The sequence below is a fragment of the Macaca mulatta genome, chromosome 10 (assembly GCF_049350105.2).
Source record: "Macaca mulatta isolate MMU2019108-1 chromosome 10, T2T-MMU8v2.0, whole genome shotgun sequence".
NCBI classification, from domain to species: domain Eukaryota; kingdom Metazoa; phylum Chordata; class Mammalia; order Primates; family Cercopithecidae; genus Macaca; species Macaca mulatta.
The window spans coordinates 87,189,176-87,209,944 of record NC_133415.1 but is presented as its reverse complement, the minus strand read 5'-3'; the positions used below and the strand labels follow the sequence as shown (position 1 = coordinate 87,209,944).

The 20,769-nt window shown below is 40.8% G+C and overlaps 1 protein-coding gene, 2 long non-coding RNA genes and 1 pseudogene across 23 annotated transcripts in view; 2 read left to right on the top strand and 2 right to left on the bottom strand.

Annotated features, from left to right (window-relative positions):
- The window catches only part of LOC144332075 (uncharacterized), a 76,723-nt gene that overhangs the window by 16,268 nt on the left and 39,686 nt on the right, over positions 1-20,769 (top strand). The gene's annotated exons all lie outside the window — the stretch shown is intronic.
- ITCH (itchy E3 ubiquitin protein ligase) overlaps positions 1-20,769 on the bottom strand; it is a 135,237-nt gene that overhangs the window by 83,642 nt on the left and 30,826 nt on the right. For 9 of the 20 annotated variants that reach the window (XM_077951501.1, XM_077951502.1, XM_028828339.2 and 6 more), the window contains 3 exons: positions 6,575-6,716; positions 1,821-1,945; positions 595-732 (listed from right to left, as the gene is read on the bottom strand). In XM_077951501.1, coding sequence (XP_077807627.1) covers positions 595-732; positions 1,821-1,945; positions 6,575-6,716 — 405 coding nt within the window. Of the gene's footprint in view, positions 1-594; positions 733-1,820; positions 1,946-6,574; positions 6,717-8,889; positions 9,047-20,769 lie in introns of all 20 variants that reach the window. The other 11 variants (XM_077951499.1, XM_077951498.1, XM_077951500.1 and 8 more) reach the window with 4 other exon arrangements.
- LOC144332096 (uncharacterized) lies at positions 3,902-5,485 on the bottom strand. Its single transcript, XR_013399847.1, has 2 exons — positions 5,337-5,485; positions 3,902-4,819 (listed from the first exon to the last, which is right to left on the bottom strand). It is a non-coding gene; the product is annotated as an uncharacterized LOC144332096 (long non-coding RNA).
- On the top strand, positions 12,261-13,029 carry LOC707750 (cell division control protein 42 homolog pseudogene; annotated as a pseudogene).

Genomic DNA, 20,769 nt, shown 5'->3' with positions numbered 1-20,769 from the left:
CTGCCATAGTGGGCCTATAGAATAAATACTGTATTAATCAACTCATTACTCATAGAGCCAAATGTGATTCAATTTCTATTTGGCTAATTTTTCAACTTATGTAAAAATATACATGCTTTTATTCATAGAAATACGAATATATCTCATTCTCTCTAATGTGATCAAGTTTGAGAGGACAAAGAAACACTTTCCTACTTTGAAGTCTACCTGTACCTATTACCACCACCATCAACAGCAATGGGTAGATTAAACTAAAAAGAAAATGTTTAAAGTGATCAATGTCTGTTTTCTAAAAAGAAAAAAAATCGTTTCTTTTTTTTTTTTTTTTTAAAGAAACAAGGTCTCACTCTGTCACCTAGGCTGGACTGCAGTGATGTGATTACAGCTCAGAGCAGCCTCAACCTCAAAGCTCAAGCAATCTTCCTGCCGCAGCCTCCCAAAGTGCTGGGATTAGAGGTGTGAGCCACCACACCAGCCAGAAAAAAACATTTTATTAATCTGAAAAAAAAAATCAAAATAATTACATACAGCATACTACAATGGCTGTTTTATTTAAGAAGGATCATTAAAGACCTTAAAAAGGTGGTCACTTACTTTCTGAACATGTAGTTTCACCATTGGTAACAACTTCAGACTCTAACTGTAGCCCATCAAGACAAATTGATAAGTCTCCTACTGTCTCTGTTGGCTCTCTGTCACCTCCAAGCTGCAAAGTCACAACTACTTCTTCAACTGGAAGAAAATAAAGTTACAGAAAAAATGGTCACTTTTTTTCCCCCAGTTAAGGCATCTTAACTGTTAAAAATTAACTGTTAAATATGTGATGTCCAAGAAAATATAACTATATGTGCATATAAATTGTTTAACTTTGTTTCACCCAAGGTTTGAGTACTTTTGACACCAAAACACTGTATCTTTTAAAAAGGACAAAATTTGTTAATGTTTCATATCCATGATGTAAAATAGTATGTCCATCGTTTATTATTTTCATTCCATCCTTGTAAGACTATAGTATAAAATGGGTCAGCATAAGAATAAAGATTATTTAGCAATACATACCTGAATTAAATTGAGTAAAAACATAATTTAAGGATAAATTATATCTAATAAGCCCTAATTGAGAAAATTCTTAGAAGTATGTTTTAGATAGTTGAGGGGTAGAAAAAATGTGTTTTATTAATACATAATTATATATTAATTAAAACAAGCTACACATATTTCCATATTTTATAAACCACAACCACATAAAATGAGGACATTTTAAAAAATAAGCATTTAATTAAAGCCGAATGTGGTGGTACCCGCCTAGTCTCAGTCTCAGGAGGCTGAGGCAGGATAATCACTTGAAGCCAGGAGTTCAAGACTACACTGTGCTGCAACTGCACCTGTAAATAGCCACCGCACTCCAGCCTGGGAAACAGAGTGTGTCCTTGTCTCCCCATGTCCCTCCCAAAAAAAACCATTTGAAAAGGAAATCTGTAAAAATATTCATTGGATTTGTCTCTGAAGTGGGATTTTTATTTTTTCTTTCATCTCTGCTCTATATTTTAGTTTTTCCACAATTAACTATGTATTACTTTACTGATACCTATTTACTAAGTAAATAAATATTTACTAAAAATACTGAATTCAAAATGAATGGCCAAACCAAGGTTACTCAGAATACTTTCAACACTGTAAAATTCTTCTATCTGTTCATCCTATAACAAGTAAAACTTAAAAGTATGAGTGAACATGAGTCATTATGCATGCTTGGCACACAAATTTATTCCAGAAAAACAAACAGCTAAGTGCAATTTCTATTAGTCTTACATACATACGTTTCATATTGTTTGACTTTAATGTTTCATAAATATCTAATGCAGCAGTTCCCAACAAAACATCAGATTTCAGTGTCTGGTGACTCCACACACGAAAATGTAATTTACTCACAGGGGTAACGATACTAAAAGTGAAAAAAGCGGAAAAAATATTATTTGTATTGAATATGACAATGAGATCCTAAATAAATTACAATTCAGTTTTAAAGTCTAAAGTCTTCTCACTGCACCCCTTACAGTTTACTATACAATCAATATTGGCCTGTGTTCAGTAATCTTATGAAAATTATCTGAATGCTACATGCTTACATGGTCATTTTCACTTGTGATTGAACTATAGAAGTAAATTCATCACATATTGTCAACAAAAGTGAAACTGCTTATCCTGCAACAAACTATTGGAAAACTAGTTTTACTTTAGTAGTACAGAAGAGTAACTTTACAAATTAAATCCTTATGTCAGTAGTTTACAGAGCTTGAGGTTATTTTATCTTTACAGTAACCCTATGAGATGGGAATTATCACTTCCTTCTTCAGATACAGAAACTGACATTCAGATATAAAGCAAACTGCCTAAGGTCACACAGCCAGTAAGTAGCAGAACGGTAATTTGAATAAAATCTTGACATTAAACTTTATATTAAAAAGTTCCTCAAGTCAGCTACATAATGATTTGAAGATTACATTACATACACCAAGTTTCACACTGCTAGAGGCAAGTTGCCCAGTCCAACTATCGAATATGAACTCACTCATACCTTACTAAATGCCAATAAAGGATACTCTCTATAATGGTATTTCCAAAGTAAACTGGGAAATTTGAATTTGCAATACATATACAATCAATGTTAGAGTCAAGCATCAGAAAGCTAGGAGCACTATATAATCTACCACAGTCCTATGGTTCAATGATACAAAGACAAATTCCAGAAATGTTTGAATTTCTCTATATCTCATTCTCTCTAATGTGATCAAGTTTGAGGGGACAAAGAAACACTTTCCTCCTTTGAAGTCTACCTGTACCTATTACCACCACCATTTCAACAGCAATGGGTAGATTAAACAAACTAAAAATTCCACATTGCTCTTCTTCTTAGGGGGTACAATGTATTCATTCTCTTCAAAATTCTCATATGCTACTTTCAAGAGAGCTCATACTATATATCATATTAGGAAAATATTTCTCGGCCAGGCGCAGTGGCTCACGCCTGTAATCCCAGCACTTAGGGAGGCTGAGGTGGGAGGATTATTTTACGTCAGGAGCTTGAGACCAGCTGGCCAATATGGTGAAACCCCGTCTCTACTATAATTACAAAAAAATTAGCTGGGAGTGGTGGCGCATGCCTGTAATCCCAGCTACTCAGGAGGCTGAGGCAGGAGACTTGCTTGAACCTGGGAGGCAGAGGTTGCAGTGAGCAGAGATGGCACCACTGCACCCCAGCCTGGGTGAGAGTGGGAAAAAAAAATTCTGTATTAGTCAGTTCAGAAATCATAACGGGGGCCGGGCGCGGTGGCTCAAGCCTGTAATCCCAGCACTTTGGGAGGCCGAGACGGGTGGATCACGAGGTCAGGAGATCGAGACCATCCTGGCGAACACAGTGAAACCCTGTCTCTACTAAAACTACAAAAAACTAGCCGGGCGAGGTGGCGGCGCCTGTAGTCCCAGCTACTCGGGAGGCTGAGGCAGGAGAATGGCGTAAACCCGGGAGGTGGAGCTTGCAGTGAGCTGAGATACGGCCACTGCACTCCAGCCTGGGCGACAGAGCGAGACTCCGTCTCAAAAAAAAAAAAAAAAAAAAAGAAATCATAACGGGGATGAAATAAAAGGCAAATAAATTTAACTTTACTATTTTTAATATGGACGAAAAAGGCATACAAAGTACACTGTCAAAGATGACCAGTCTTAATTGTTTCAATTCAATTCTCAACAGCAGTCTGGAAAGCCTGCTACACAACAATGGAAGTGATAAAATTCCAGGCCAATTTGCTGCAACTTGAAAATTCAGGAAAAGAACTTGAATTTAAGTTCCCCAAATGTCTGTGATCAAAAACAGCACTACCACACAGAACTACAAAGACAGTTTCTTTTTTCTTAACTTTTAAATCACTAAGGAGTTCATGACATTAACAGCTTAAGAGCCTCCGAGTGCATATCAAGTAAGCACTCAAATCAGTTGGAGGAAATTAGGTGACCATCTAATTCAACCGAACATCTCTAGCCATTATGGAGGCTGTGACCTTTTATAGATTTCACTTGGTAAAGGAAAAAATATATATGAGATGGGAACTCGCTACTTTGCCCTGGTTAATCTCTTAACTCCTCCTGGGCTAAAGCACCTTATCCTCCCACCTTATCCTCCCAAGTAGCTGGATTACAAACATGTGCAATCATTCCCAGCCTCATGTGTTTTTTTGAAATTTTTATTAATACATTGTTTCATTTCGACTCAATCTACGATGGGCCATTAATTAAAAACAGAAAGCCTAAATAAGAAACATTTATGCTGAAATAAACACAGATGAGGAACACTGGAATGATATGGGCCTCCAGATGATCTCCAATAAATTCTTCTTTTTTTTCTCTTTTTTGAGACAGGGTTTTACTCGTCACCCCGGCTGGAATGCAATGGCGCAATCTCAGTTCACTGCAACCTGCAACCTCTGCCTACCAGGTTCAAGCAATTCTCCTGTCTCAGCCTTCCGAGTAGCTGGGATAACAGGCACCCACCAACACGCCCAGCTAATTTCTGTATTTTTAGTAAAGACTGGGTTTCACCATGTTAGTCAGGTTGGTCTCAAACTCCTGACCTCAGGTGATCCTCCCGCCTTGGCCTCCCAAACTACTGGGATTACAGGAGTGACCCACCATACCTGGCCAAATCATTCTTTTTCTTCCTTTTTGTTTTCTTTTTGTAGAGACGGGGTCTTGCTACATTGCCCAGGCTAGAGTTCAGTGGCAATTCACAGGAGCAATCATAGCAAACTGTCCCTTTGAACTCCTGGCCTCACAGAATCCTCCTGATTCAGTCTCCCAAAGAGTTGGGATTACAGGTGTGAGCCACCACACCCGGCTCCATGTGTTTTCTTCTATTTTAATTTTAAAAATTAAAATTAACCTTTAATGGGTGTCAATATCTTAGATTATAATGCCAACATTTGGGGCTTTGTGTTAAAACTGAGCTATATCCTACTTCTATGAATCTATACTACAGATATAAACACCAACATACAAAGATATATGCACATGGATGTATCTGCAACACTGCCTAATAACACAACATTAGGAGCCAACTAATCAATATAGAACTATTAAAATATAGTCCACCCATATTAAGGAATATTATAAAGCTATATAAGGGATGCAAGATCCATATGTACTCAGGTAGAGAGATCACCATGATATTAGTGTTAAGTACAAAAAGAAAGTTGTAGAATAAAATGTATAGTAGTAGTCCCAGCTACTGGAGCAAGAGGCTGAGATGGGAAGACTGCTTGAGCCAGGGAGGTTGAGGGCACTCTGGACAACACAGCAAGATCCCATCTCATTCAAAAAATAAATAAGTATAGTATAACTGGCACCGTAATTTAAAATACTAAAAAACTGGCCAGGCACAGTGATGCATGCCTGTGGTCCCAGATACTTGGGAGGCTGAGGCAGGAGGATCTCCTGAGGCCGGGAGTTCAAGGCTGCTGTGAGCTATGATAGCACCACTATACTCCAGTTTGGGTGACAGAGTGAGACACTATCTCAAAACAAAACAAAGAAAAAACTAATTAAAATACTATTTTTAAAAATTAAGTTAAAAAACAGAGGGGGGTACTCATAATCCCTTAATTCAACCCAAAGTTAATAAAAGGGCTGCCAGAAATCTTTTTAGGTCTATGACCATGGGCTCTTTTCAGTTATTGTTCAGTGACAAGAGCAATATCATCACCAACTAAACTAGAGAAGGTAAAGAAAGGGAATGACTATAAAAACAGCTATTTAAAGAGAAACAAAAAAGCAGACCAGAAGGAATCCTAGGAAAAGGGAGGGGGGAAAAAAAGGAGAGAAAGGAGGAAGAAAAAAAACAAAAACCAGGCCGGGCACGGTGGCTCACGCCTGTAATCCCAGCACTTTGGGAGGCTGAGGCAGGTGGATCATGAGGTCAGGAGATCGAGACCATCCTGGCTAACACGGTGAAACCCCCGGCTCTACTAAAAATACAAAAAAATTAACCGGGCGTGGTGTCGGGCGCCTGTAGTCCCAGCTACTCAGGAGGCTGAGGCAGGAGAATGGCGTGAACCCAGGAGGCAGAGCTGGCAATGAGCTGAGATCACGCCACTGCACTCTAGCCTGGGTGACAGAGCAAGACTCCGTCTCAAAAAAAAAAAAAAAAAAGGCCGGGTGCGGTGGCTCAAGCCTGTAATCCCAGCACTTTGGGAGGCCGAGGCGGGCGGATCACAAGGTCAGGAGATCGAGACCACAAGTGAAACCCCGTCTCTACTAAAAATACAAAAAATTAGCCGGGCGCGGTGGCGGGCGCCTGTAGTCCCAGCTACTCAGGAGGCTGAGGCAGGAGAATGGCGGGAACCCGGGAGGCGGAGCTTGCAGTGAGCCGAGATCGCGCCACTGCACTCCAGCCTGGGCAACAGCGTGAGACTCCGTCTCAAAAAAAAAAAAAAAAAAAAAAAAGTGAGAAACATTTTTTTAAATTGTATTTCCAATCATCTACTAAACAAAACATACTATAGAAAAATACTTCCAAACTTACACTGTAAGGGGTTGCTTCCACTTAGGACTGTTTGTGTTGTTGCATTTTTCTGTCTTCTTTGACTGTCCATCTACTGTGACCTCTACATAAGGACTTGGTCCAAACCAATTCTTCTTATTTTCCTTAAGTTTTGCTGAGATGACTATGTAAAAGAAATGAAAAATATTTCAATAGATGAGATGTTAATTGACTTATGAAATCGATTTAACTTCATAATTAGGCAGATTTACTAAATTTATTCAAGAAGCAGTTTTGCTCTAAAATACTTACCAATTTTATTCCCTCATAACCTTTGTACTTCTCCCATCCTAGTAAAGAAATATAGAGGTTCCCCATATCATCAACCCAAACTCCCATCAGTAGAATTCCATGTTATCAAAAGTCCAGAACTTAGATCAATTAAAAAGTACACATATGGGCCAGGTGCAGTGGCTTACGCCTGTAATCCCAGAACTTTGGGAGGCCGAGGCAAGAGGATTGCCTAAGCTCAGTAGTTCAAGACCAATCTGGAAAATATAGCGAGCCTTCATCTCTCCTAAAAATAAAAAAAATTAGCTGGGCATAGTGGCATGTGCCAATAGTCCTAGCTACTTGGGAGGCTGAGGTAGGAGAATCACTTGAGTCCAGGAGGTCAAGGCTTCAATGAGCTATGATTGTGCCACTGCACTCCAGCTTGGGCGACAGGAAGAAAAATTTAAAAAGCACACATAAGGCTGGGCAGGGTGGCTTGCACCTGTAATCTCAGCTACTCAGGTGGCTGAGGCAGGAGGACTGCTTGAGCCTAGGTGTTTAAGACCTGCCTGGGCAGCACAGTGAGACCATATCTCAAAACAAACAAAATGTATGCATTGACAAACATGGTCAACAAACATCTGAATGCCTACCATGTGTCAGATACTGCTCTAAGCTCTGTCTCTAAAGCAATTAACAGTAAAGGATCTGGCTTTCAAGGAGATTATATTCTAATTCAAGTATTTATGATGAAAAACAGGCTGATGTGACAAAACATGACTTGGTAGTAAGGAAGGCTTCTGAGAAGACTGTTAAGCAACCATCCAAATGACAAGGAGCCAGCCATGTGAAGACTAGAGGTGGGAATAAGAAAGCATTCCAGACAGAGGCAAATGAGTATGGCATATCTGAGGGAAAGTATAGCAAGCACAGGAAAGAATGGTAAATGAAGGGAGATAAGCTTTGTATGGGAGCTTTGCAAGCCAAGATAAAGAATTTGCAGCTGGGCGCAGTGGCGCACGTCTGTAATCCCAGCACTTTGGGACGCTGAGGCGGGTGGATCACCTGAGGTCAGGAGTTTAAGACCAGCCTGGCCAACATGGCGAAACCCTGTCTCTACTAAAAAAATTCAAAACTTAGCCAGGTGTGGTGGCAGGCACCTGTAATCCCAATCACTCAGGAGGCTAAGGCAGGAGAATTGCTTGAACCCGGGGGGTGGAGGTTGTAGTGAGCCAAGATTATGCCACTGCACTCCAGCCTGGGCAACAGAGTAAGACTATGTATCAAAATAATAATAATAATAATAATAATAATTTGGATTTTATTCTGGTGGAAAGCCAAAGGAAGAATAAGAATTACAAACTAAGATTTTTTTTTTAAACATCTCATATTATCTAAGCAAGAGCTTCCTATGTTGTGCATCTTGAGATACAAACTCCTTAGCCTTCACCCTTTAGTTACCTTTGCCATAAAATAGCTTTGTCCAAGCCCCTTAGAGGGTATAACAAGTAGAAATATAGCAGAGCACCCCATGATTTCCACAGGTGGCAACTCATTGCTCCCTCATGAGTTGAGGGAGCACAGATGAGGTAAATTACAACCAAGGAAGTACTCCACCACCCAGGTTATCTACTCCAGCAGCAAAGTTCAGAGAATGCCACTGCTCATCAAAGTTAAGGAACCCATGGAGTTGTCAGAGGAATTTATATAGTAGCTACTTAAGAAGCTTAATATATAGTCCAAAGTCTGGGAATCCAAGCAGGCACAGTCCCAGGTGGTGGCCCTGAAACTCTGACTTTACATATATCAAATACTTTCATCCTTTTAGGCTTATGTGCCTTTTTGCTGGCATTCAAGCCAGCTGCAGAATGACTGACTAAAGAAAAAGAAGAGTTGCAAGAGAAGGCTAGACAAATAGACAAGATCAAGCATGGTGGTTCACACTTGTAATCCCAGCACTTTGGGAGGCTGAGGCAGGAAGATCACTTGTGGCCCAAGAGTTTGAACAAAGCCTGGTCAACACAGTGAGACCACCATCTCTACAAAAGATAATTTTAAAAATTAGCCAGGCATGATGGCATCACCTGTAGTTCCAGCTGCTGGGGAGGCTGAGGCAGGACGATCGCTTGAGCCTGGGAGGTCAAGGCTGCAGTGAGCTGTGATTGCACCACTGCAATCCAGCCTGGGCAACAGAGCAAAACTGTGTCTCCAAAAAAAAAGTTCTTTGAGATGCCGAGACATCTAAGTGGAAACATGAAATAGAAAGTCTTTTTCACAATAAAAATATATTCAAGTGGGGACCAGAGCTATCTCTGATTAAAATGTAATAGGCCAGGCACATAATACCAGCACTTTGGGAGACCCAGAAGGGAGGATCGCTTGAGCCCAGGAGTCTAAGACCAGTGTGGACAACATAGTGAAACCTCATCTCTATTAAAAAAAAAAAAAAAAAAAAGTATTATTAAAGCTCTAGTGCTTAATATAGAGCCAAATTTAATCACAGGATTATACAGAAAAACATAAAATTTCCACTTTTAATACATTTCTGGTCTAAGAAAAGGTGAAACAGCCCAAACAATTATACATACACTCATTATATTTCAGGGCCTCTTGTGGCACTCTGAAACTGATTAAACCTAGAACAAAGAGCAATGCAGGGCTGAAAGGAAAGAAATGATCTGCCCCTATTGGGGCTTTCTGGGATTCAAATTTTTTTTTTTGAGATGGAGTTTCACTCTTGTTGCCCAGGCTGGAGTGCAACGGCGCAATCTGAGCTCATTGCAACCTCTGCCTCCCGAGTTCAAGCGATTCTCCTGCCTCAGCCTCCCAAGCAGCTGGGGTTACGGGCACCCATCACCACACTCAGCTAATTTTTGCATTTTTAGTAGAGACGGAGTTTCACCATGTTGGTCAGGCTACTGTCAAATTTCTGAGGTGATCCACCTGCCTCTGCCTCTGCCTCTTAAAGTGTTGGGATTACAGGCATGAGCCACTGTGCCCAACTGGATTCAAATTTGTGAAAGCAATTTTGCTACATAATCCTACCAAACCCCACTGAAACTTTTTTTTTTGAGACAGGGCCTGGTTCTGTCACCCAGGCTGGAGTATACTGGCACAATCTCAGGTCACTGCAATCACCTCTACTTCCTGGGCTCAAGCCATCCTCCCACCTCAGTCTCCCAAGTGGCTGGTACTACAGGTGCGTGCCACCACATCCAGTAAATTTTTGTATTTTTTCTGGTAGAGACAAGGTTTTGCCAAGTTGCCCAGGTTGGTTTTGTACTCCTGGGCTCAAGATATCTACTCACCTAGGCCTACCAAAGTGGTAGAATTACAGGCATGAATCACCAGGCCCAGCCTAGCAAACTTTACATGGGGGGTGGGGGCGGGGGGCAGCAATTGTTAGTATTTACCATGTGCCTGCACATAAATGTAATTTCAAGATTCACAACTATTCTGCGAAACAGGTATTACTGTCCTAATTTTTACACATAAAAAGAGAAGCAGCTGAACGTAGTGGCTCATGCTTGTAATCCCAGCACTTTGGGAGGCTGGGGCAAAAGGATCACCTGAAGTCAGGAGTTCAAGACCAGCTTGGCAAACAGTGAAACCCTGTCTCTACTAAAAATACAAAAATTAGCCAGACGTGGTGGCAGGCGCCTGCAATCCCAGCTACTCAGGAGGCTGAGGCAGGAGAATCACTGGAACCCGGGAGGCAAAGGTTGTAGTGAGCGGAGATCACGCCATTGCACTCCAGCCTAGGTGATAAGAATGAAACTCCGTCTCAAAAAAAAAAAAAAAAAAAGACACAAGCTCTGTGGAATTTAAATTTTTGCCCAAGGGTCACATTGCAAAACCTGAACAAGAAAAATTATTTCAGTATTCCAATCTCAAAGTCTAGATTGAACAAAACCTTGTGTTATAGTCATAATATTACAAATATAAAATAAATCAATATACTACTTCCTGAAAACTAAAGTCCCATAGTAAATCAAACAAAAAAATAAAAAACTATACATCATAAACTGGAAGAAAAAGGACCAGAAAAACGTGTGTCTCATCTGACACTTGGGCTACTATGAGATGCCTCTAAACAACTGTTTTTACTGTCACTTCTCCAATCCAACTCCTCACAGTCACCAGAATTATTTTCCTAAAATAGATGTGATCATGTCATTACTTAAATGATTCTTTATTGCCTGCAAAATGAAGTTTAAACTCTTATGGGGCATTTTACCTTGCTTTGTATGCAGCTGTAACTTACCCTTCCAGCCTCCTACTAAAACAAATCTTACCAAAGCTCTATATTCTAGTCACCCTTAGTTATATGATGTTCCTCACATGGGCCATGTACTTTCATTCCTCTAAACATGCTGCTCCCTCTACTCAGAATGATACTTTTTCCTTTTATACCCATTAAATTCTACTTCTTGAGAGACAAACGTTCCCCGTCTCTTTGATTGAAGGCTTCTTTAATGCTAAGAAGTGAAATTATTTCCACCTCCATGCTTCCAGGGTATTTCCATATTTACGTATGGCTCCGTCAGGTTTTCATTTTGTCTTACTAGTTTTTACTTGTTTAACTCGCCCTGTGAGCCTCTTGATTGCACAGATGTAGCCAATCTTTACAATTTCTGGAGCACTCTGGGATTTAATCTCAGAAGTATTGAATACATATGTTGAACCAAATGATTATCAGTCATGGCAGAAAACAAAAGTTTCCCTGCTTTCTAGTCTTTGTCTCTCTACTTTATTATAATCATTTGCTGGCTATCTCACTCTCCCATGCTTGTGCTCTCTGTCTCTCTCTCTCTCACACATACCCACATACTAATGCAAATAGTTTTCATGGCATAAACTAATGTTCCTCTGATCCTTCTGTTCTGAAGGTCAGTGCTTTGAACTGATTTCAGTTCTTCAGCGTATCTCTCTGATACAACATAAACATTTTACAATACAAATACAAAAAAAGAACGGATCCTTAGCTTATCCAACCTATTTTGGATAAGCTACAGAGAACAAGGTACAACAAAAAACAGTGCCAAAACTAAATAAATAAGCAGAATAATGAACTAGGTAAGAGATCAACCCGGTTGAGCAACAGCCACCTTTGTGGAAGAACTCTGCCCTGCCTGTGGAGAACTAAACTCTAAATCACAAGTATAAAATTCTTAGTTTGCTGGACTGTTAAAGGAATTAAAAACAACATAAGTATAAGGGATCTTTTTGCTTCCTGAACAATCAGAGCTAAATATATGGTACTATAATAAATTTGGGACATGCAGTAATATTTAATTACAATTAATAATAATTAAAATCAAGATGACATCTCTTTCTTAATTTGGAATAAAGAAGAGAATATAAGAAATTCTAGCAAGTACCAAAGTTTCCTTATTTTGCCCAATGCTAGCATGCAACAAACATCAAATAAAAAACACAGATGAGCCAATGCCCTGGTGGAGAAGCTGAGGTCAACATCAGATTTAAAATATTTAAAGTGGATACCAAACTATTTCAACAATGCAGACAATTAAGTGTGTTGTTGTAGATGATGGTGCTGTTGGTAAAACAACACAACAAACAAATTTCCATCGGAATATACACCAACTATTCTTGACAACTATGCAGTAACCATTATGACTGGTGGAGAACCATACACTCTTGGACTTTTTGATACTGCAGAGCAAGAGGATTATGAGGGATTATGACGCTGAGTTACCCACAAACAGATGTATTTCTAGTCTATTTTTCAGTGGTCTCTCCATCTTCATTTGAAAATGTGAAAGAAAAGCGGGTGCCCAAGATAACTCACCACTGTCCAAAGACTCCTCTGTTGCTTGTTGGGACCCAAATTGATCTCAAAGATGACCCCTCTACTATTGAGAAACTTGCCAAGAACAAACAGAAGCCTATCACTCCAGAGACTGCTGAAAAGCTGGCCCATGACCTGAAGGCTGTCAAGTATGTGGAGTGTTCTGCACTCACACAGAAAGGCCTAAAGAACGTGTCTGATGAAGCAACATTGACTGCCCTGGAACCTCCAGAACCAAAGAAGAGTCGCAGATGTCTGCTGCTGTGAACATCTCTCCAGAACACTTTCTGCACAGCTGGTGTCGGCATCATACTAAAAGCAATGTTTAAGTCAAACTAAAGATTAAAAATTAAAATTAGTTGTTGCCATAATGGCAAATGCCCTGCACCTACCCACATGTGCTCACGTGAGACAAGGCCCATAGTTATGGCCCCCTCGCATCCCCCCAGTACTAGTTAATTTTGAGTAATTGTATATTGTCAGAAAAGTGATTAGTACTAGTTTTGGTTTTGTTGTTTCAAGATATATGTATGTATTTTAAAAGCAAGGCATGCTTGTGGATGACTCTGTAACAGACTAATTGGAATTGTTGAAGCTGCTCCCTGGTTCCACTCTGGGACATCTTAGCGGTTTCTTTCTTCCCCCCTTCTCTTTTTTAGGGCGGAGTGTGGTGAGGTTTGTTTTTAAGTCTTTTTTTTTTATTTTTTTAAATTCATTAACCAGTGGACGTCACCTTAAGGTGACGAGGACCGACTGATTCCACAGTCCACTTCCTAGATCTAGTTGAGAAAACATGTTCCCCATCTGGGGCTCTTAGGAAGGAATATAGTAAATGCCTCATTTAATAACATACTTCTTTTTGAAAGTTGCCTTTTTACTCCACCCTTGAGTATATCCAGTATTTGATGAAATTCGTGAAAGTAGGTGGAGGCTGTCTTACCCCTCCTCTTTTCTAGGAGACACTATATGTAACTGCGACTTTCAAGGATGTTTGTTTGCCACTTACTGAATTTTTTTGAAAGTTAATTTCTTAACTTCTTTCCCTGATAAATGAAGAAAAGCACTGTACCGCTGAAATACACCAAATGGGTTGACCTTGTAATTTTAAAAAATTTTTCCCAGTCAAAAAAAAAAAAAAAAAAAGACACAGATGAGTTAAGTATAATAGCTGAGGTTATATATAGGCATAATTAAATGGGAAACAGATAAATAAAGACAGGTAAGGACATAAGAAAACAGACTTACATCCAAGGTAAAGACCCCGGCTAAATGATAAGAAGAAACGAAGAGCTGATTTAAGAAATCCAAGATCAGCCTGGGTGACACAATGATAACATGTCTTTATAAAAAATTTAAAAATTGGCTAGGACAATGGCTCATGCCTGTAATTCCAGAACTCTGGGAGGCCAAGGTGGGCGAATTACTTGAGGCCAGGAGTTCGAGACCAGCCTGGCTGAGCCAGGCACAGTGGTGCATGCCTGTAATCCCAGCTACTGGGGAGGCTAAGGCACGAGAATCACTTGAACCTGGGAGACGGAGGTTGCAGTGAGCCAAGATCAAGTCACTGCACTCCAGCCTGGGCGATAGAGCAAGACTCTGTTTCAGTAAATAAATAAATAAATAAAAAGGTAGGTAAGGGGGTGGGCATGGTAAGCAGAGATTACAGTCAACTGAAATAGCACCACTGCACTCCAGCCTGGGTGACAGAACGAGACTCTGTCTCAAAAAAAAAAAAAAAGAAATTTTTTTGTCTTTCTCTCTAACTTTCTAAAACACAAATCTAACCACTCTTTGTTACAAACACTGATTACTTCCCATCTCCATCTCCCTTAGCAATAAATTTTTTTTTAAGGCACACCTGAAAGACACAGCCATTCCCATTCTCAGGGCTCTCCCTATTACAGGGGTTTGCATGGGTATTAGGGCAAGTTTTGTGTATTCTCTTCTTTCATGTGTCTTGCTCATGCTGTCTCCTCAAAGAGTCCTTTTCTACTTTTCCGCATTTAAACAGCAGCAATCCTAGGTCAGGCAGAGTGGCTCAGGCCTATAATTCCAACACTTATGGAAGGCTGGGAGCATCACTTGAGGCCAGGAGTTCAAGACCATACTGGGCAACATAGCAAGACCCTGTTGCTACAAAAGAATTTTTTTGGCCAGGCGGGGTGGCTCACACCTGTAATTCCAGCACTTTGGGAGGCTGAGGTGGGCGGAGCACGAGGTCAAGAGATCGAGACCATCTTGGCCAACATGGTAAAATTCCGTCTCTACTAAAAATACAAAAATCGGCTGGGTTTGACAGCTCGTGCCTGTAATCTCAGCTACACAGGAGGCTGACGCAGGAGAATCACTTGAACCAGGGAGTCAGAGGTTGCAGTGAGCCAAGATAGCACCACTGCATTCCAGCCTGGCAACACAGCGAGACTCCATTTAAAAAAAAAAAAAAAAAAAACACAATTTTTTTAAATTAGTCAAGTCTGGTGGGTGGTACACACCTGTAGTCCTAGCCACTACAGAGGATAAGGTGAGAGGATGCTTCAGCCCAGGAGGTTGAGGCTGCAGTGAGCTGTGATTGTGCCACTATACTCCATCCTGGGTAACAGAGTGACACCCTCATTTTAAAAAAAAAAAAAAAAAAAAAAAACGGAGTATCGCTCTGTCACCCAGGCTGGAGTGTAGCGGCACGATCTCGGCTCACTGCAACCTCTGCCTCCCAGGTTCAAGCAATTCTCCTGCCTCAGCCTCCTGAGTAGCTGGGATTATAGGCACGTGCGACCACACCTGGCTAATTTTTGTATTTTTTAGTAGAAACATGGTTTCGCCACGTTGGCCAGGCTGTCCTGAACTCCTGACCTCAGGTGATCCGCCTGCCTCAGCCTCCCAAAGTGCTGGGATTACAGGTGTGAGCCACCGTGCCTGGCCAACCCTGTCTCTTAAAATAAATAGCAGCAATCCTTCAAACACCACCTTCTTTCCCAGTGACTCTAGTCAAATATTGATCTCTTTTTCCTGACCAGTTATCCCTTCTTGCCATTAAAATACATGTTGACATTTGTTTATTTATTTTTATTTTACTTATTTTTTTTGAGACAGAATTTCGCTCTTGTTGCCCCGGCTGGAGTGCAATGGCGCGATCTCGGCTCACCGCAATCTCCACCTCCTTGGTTCAAGCAATTCTCCTGCCTCAGCCTCCCGAGTAGCTGGAATTACGGGTATGTGGCACCATGCCCGGCTAATTTTGCATCTTTACTAGAGACGGGGTTTCTCCATGTTGCTCAGGCTGGTCTCAAACTCCCAACCTCAGGTGATCCGCCCGCCTTAGCCTCCCAAAGTGCTGGGATTACAGGCGAGAGCCACTGCGCCCGGCCTGAGATTTATTTTTTATACTTGCATATTTATTCCTTCCTTGATTCTAGAAACGCATTGAGGCAGGTTACAATAAAACAAATACTATAACTAACCCATTAAGAGATTAAAACCCACGATGTCATTAAGGAGATTTGTGCAAAATACTTAGTTCTAAGCGTTCTAGCATCAAAACTAAAGAAGTAACTCAATGAATTATGAAGGGCATTTGATTCTATTAAACTTGGCACTTCTGTCTTTTATGCTGTCTGTTTCATATCTAATATGTTTGCTGAACTATTACTCATTATTCATGGTGTGTTTGTTTTTTGCCCTATACTCGAGCACACTCAGAATATTTAGACCCAATTAGCAAGCAATGAGTAAAAAAAAGACAAAGAAAAAGAAAAAAAATTTATTAAAAAAAGAGTATTGAAGGCCAGGCACGGTGGCTCATGCCTGTAATCCCAGCACTTTGGGAGGCAGAGTCTGGTGGATCACCTGAGGTCAGGAGTACAAGACCAGCCTGACCAACATGGTGAAAACCCGTTTTTACTAAAAATACAAAAATTAGTCAGACATGGCAGCAGGTGCCTGTAATCCCAGCTATCCGGGAGGCTGAGGCAGGAGAATTGCTTGAATCTGGGAGGCAGAGGTTGCAGTGAGCTGAGATCATGCCATTGCACTCCAGCCTGGACAATAAAATGTCTCAAAATAAATAAATAAAAGAATATTTTAGACCCAAGATTTTAAAAATTTGAGATGGGGCTGTGTGAGGTGGCTCACACCTGTAATACCAGCACTTTGGGAGGCTAAGGTGGGTGGATCACCTGAGCCCAGGAGTTTGAGACCAGCCTGGGCAACAGGGCGAAACGCCATCTCTATAAAAAATACAAAAATTAGCCGGGTGTGGTGGCGCACGCCTGTAGTTCCAGCTACTCAGAAGGCTGAGGTGGGAGGATCACCTGAGTCTGGGAGATCAAGGTTGCAGTGAGCCATGATCACGCTACTGCACGCCAGCCTGGACAACAGGGTAAGACCCCGTCTCAAAAAGAAAAAAATCTGAAATGTCTATGGATTACGACTTTTTGAGGTGCAATTAGCGTTCATCATCACAGTAAAAAAAAAATTCAATAATGATGATAGCAAAGAAGACATTCATGCAAAGAAAAAACTATTAATCATTGTCTCTGAGAATAATTTACTATTTTTTAAAATCAGTAAAAAATAAAATGTCTATTATTTATGTAATCTGAAAAAGTACAGAATGTTTTAAAAGACTGTTCTAGTAAAACTTTCAACTTTAAGCTGCCAAAAAGAAGTCATAAGAATTCTGGTATGATATAAGTCAGCTACTCAAGCTAGATTGAGGATGGGGACGGAGGGGAAATTGGAATCTGGCCTTAACTAAGAAATAGTAATATCTTTCTTTAAGAAATAGATACTGCTAAGGAAAGAGACCAGTTAGTGAAAAAATTCTACGACGTGGTTACCTTAACACAGTATTACTTTTATATTCAATCGCCTTTAGGTTTTGAGGAAAATAATAATGATATGGTCTGTGACCTATTCATAATCCAGAAGAAGCTATAAGCCAGGCATAGTTGAAACTAAAATACAGAGGATGATAATTGTTCTATAATCAATAAATGCTATCAAATTAAAGGGAGACAGACTGAGGTTTTCACTGTGTGACAGAAATACATATATGTCTGAGGAAAATCCAGTGACTCATTCTAGCTAGTACAAATGGTTCACATATAAAGACTTACAGGCCAGGTGGGGTGGCTCACACCTGTAATCTCTGCACTTTGGGAGGCCGAGGTGGGTGGATCATGAGGTCAGGAGTTCAAGATCAGCCTGGCCAAGGTGGTGAAACCTCGTCTCTATTAAAAATGCAAAAATTAGCCAGGCGTGGTGGCGGGTGCCTGTAACCCCAGCTACTTGGGAGGCTGAGACAGAGAACTGCTTGAACCCTGGGAGGCAGAGGTTGCAGTGAGCCAAGACTGCACCACTGCACTCCAGCCTGGGCGACAGAGCAAGACTCTGTCTCCAAAAAAAATAAAAAATAAAAAACCTACAAAGAGACCATATATAGACAGAGGGTGAAGGGTCTTAGCTCATACTAAAGAAATTCTATACCATAGTCTAAGAAAAGTACCCAAGGTTTTTGAGCAGGAATGAAACATATTGGATGGCATATTAAGAACATTAATCTGAAAGTAGCACATGAAATGATTAGAGGAAGAAATAAAGACAGATATTAATTAACAATAGCAACAGAGGTATTAATTTACAATAGCAAACAAATGATGTGAACAGACATTTCTCCAAAAAAGATACAAAAATGACCAACAAGCACATGAAAAGATAATACCATTAGCCATCAGAGGAGTACAAGCCAAAACCACAATGGGGAGCTGGGTAGGGTGGTGCATGCCTGTAGTCCCAGCTACCCAGAAGGCTGAGGTGGCAGGATCACTTCAGCCCAGAAGTTAGAGATTGCAGTGAGCCATGACTGCACCACTACACTCCAGCCTGGGTGACAGAGCAGACTGTCATCTGGTCTCAAAAAAAAACAAAAAATCAAAATTAAATAGACAAAACATACACACACACACACACACACACAAAGTACTACTTCACACCCACTAGAATGGCTATCATAAAAAAAGATAATCACTGGCAAGAATGTAGAGAAATTGGAATCCTCATATATTGCTGGTGGGAATGCAAAACGGTGCAGCTGCTTTGAAAAATAATTTGGGCCCGCGAGGTGGCTCACGCCTGTAATCCCAACACATTGGGAGGCCAAGGAGGGTGGATCACCTGAGGTCAGGAGTTCGAGACCAGCCCGGCCAACATGGTGAAACCCCCATCTCTACTAAAAATACAAAATTAGCTGCGCGTGGCTGTGCATGCCTGTGGTTCCAGCTACTCAGAAGGCTGAGGCACAAGACTCACCTGAACCCAGGAGGCGGAGGTTGCAGTGAGCCGAGATCACGCCACTGCACTCCAACCTGGGCAAAAGAGCAAAACTCTGTCTCAAAAAGAAAAAAAAAAGAAAATAATAATAATAATTCGGAATTCCTCAAAATGCTAATAAACATGGATTCCATATAACCTAGGAATTTCACTCTTAGGTATATACCCAAGAAAACTGAAAACATACATTCTCACAAAAACTTGTTCACAAATGTTTATAGCATTTTTCATAATATCCAAAAAGTAGAAACAACCCAAACATCCCTCAACTGAAGAATGGATTTTTAAAATTTGGTATACTCATACAATAAAATATTATTTAGCAAAAAAAGGAATTAAGTAATGCTACATGCTACAACAAGGATGAACCTTGAAAACAGTCTGCTCAAAGAAGACACAAAAGGCCACACATTGTACAATTCCATTTATATGCAAGATCCAGAATAGGGAAATCTAGAGACAGAAAGATCAGGAGTTGCCTGGGTTTGTGGGTGGATGGGTTAAATGGAGAGTGACTGCTAATGAGTACAGGGCTTCTTTCTGGAAGGACAAAAAAATATATATATATATTTTTGAGACGGAGTCTCGCTCTGTCGTCCAGGCTGGAGTGCAGTGGCCGGATCTCAGCTCACTGCAAGCTCTGCTTCCTGGGTTTATGCCATTCTCCTGCCTCAGCCTCCCAAGTAGCTGGGACTACAGGCGCCTGCCAGCTCGCCCGGCTAGTTTTTTTTTTTTTTTTTTTTTTTGTATTTTTTAGTAGAGACGGGGTTTCACCGGGTTAGCCAGGATGGTCTCGATCTCCTGACCTCGTGATCCGCCCGTCTCAGCCTCCCAAAGTGCTGGGATTACAGGCTTGAGCCACCGCACCCGGCCAAAAATATTTTAAAGTTGATTGTGGTGATGGTTGCACAACTCTGTGAATGTACTTTTGGGGTTCAGAAACTGATATCCCAAAATATGGTGCTTTGACTCGTTGAACTAAAGGAGTCTCTCAAGATCTCTCTGACCCCTGCAGCATCCCTCCCTCAATCTTCTTTCTCTCAAAGTACAGCATGAAGTTGTTTTCTGAAGTTCTCTTATCTGCCTAAGTCCAGATCCACCAAAGAAGGAAACAATTACAATTACCTTTGTTCCTTCCTTGAGTTTTCAATAACTAAACTTATATAGCAGGAATATAAAGACTGAAGTCTTTTTTTTTTTTTTGAGATGGAATCTCGCTCTGTCGCCCAGGCTGGAGTGCAATGGCATGATCTCGACTCACTGCAACCTCTGCCTCCTAGGTTCAAGCGATTCTCCTGTCTCAGCCTCCCAAGTAGCTGGGATTACAGGTATGCACCACCACGTGCAGCTAATTTTTTTTATGTTTAACAGAGACGGGGTTTCACCATGTTGGCCAGGCTGGTCTCAAACTCCTGACCTCAGGTGATCCGCCCACCTGGATCTCCCAAAGTACTGGGATTACAGGCGTGTAATCCCAATAAATGGGTAACCTGTAGGGGATATGAATTATATCTCAATAAAGCTGTTAATACAATACAAAACAAACAAAATAAGCAACTACCCAGGTGCCCATGTTCAAGGAAAAAAAACTGTAAAATATCCAAGAATATTCTACAATAAAAATTACTATCTGTATGTCTTCATTCATTCATTCAGCAAATATTAATTGAGCACCTGACATGTAACAGCCATTAAATATTTTGTTCTCTTAAGATTTTTTTTTTTTGAGAGTCTCACCCTATCACCCAGGCTGGGGTGCAGTGGCGCAATCTCGGTTCATTGCAACCTCCACTTCCCAAGGTCAAGCGATTCTCATGCCTCAGCC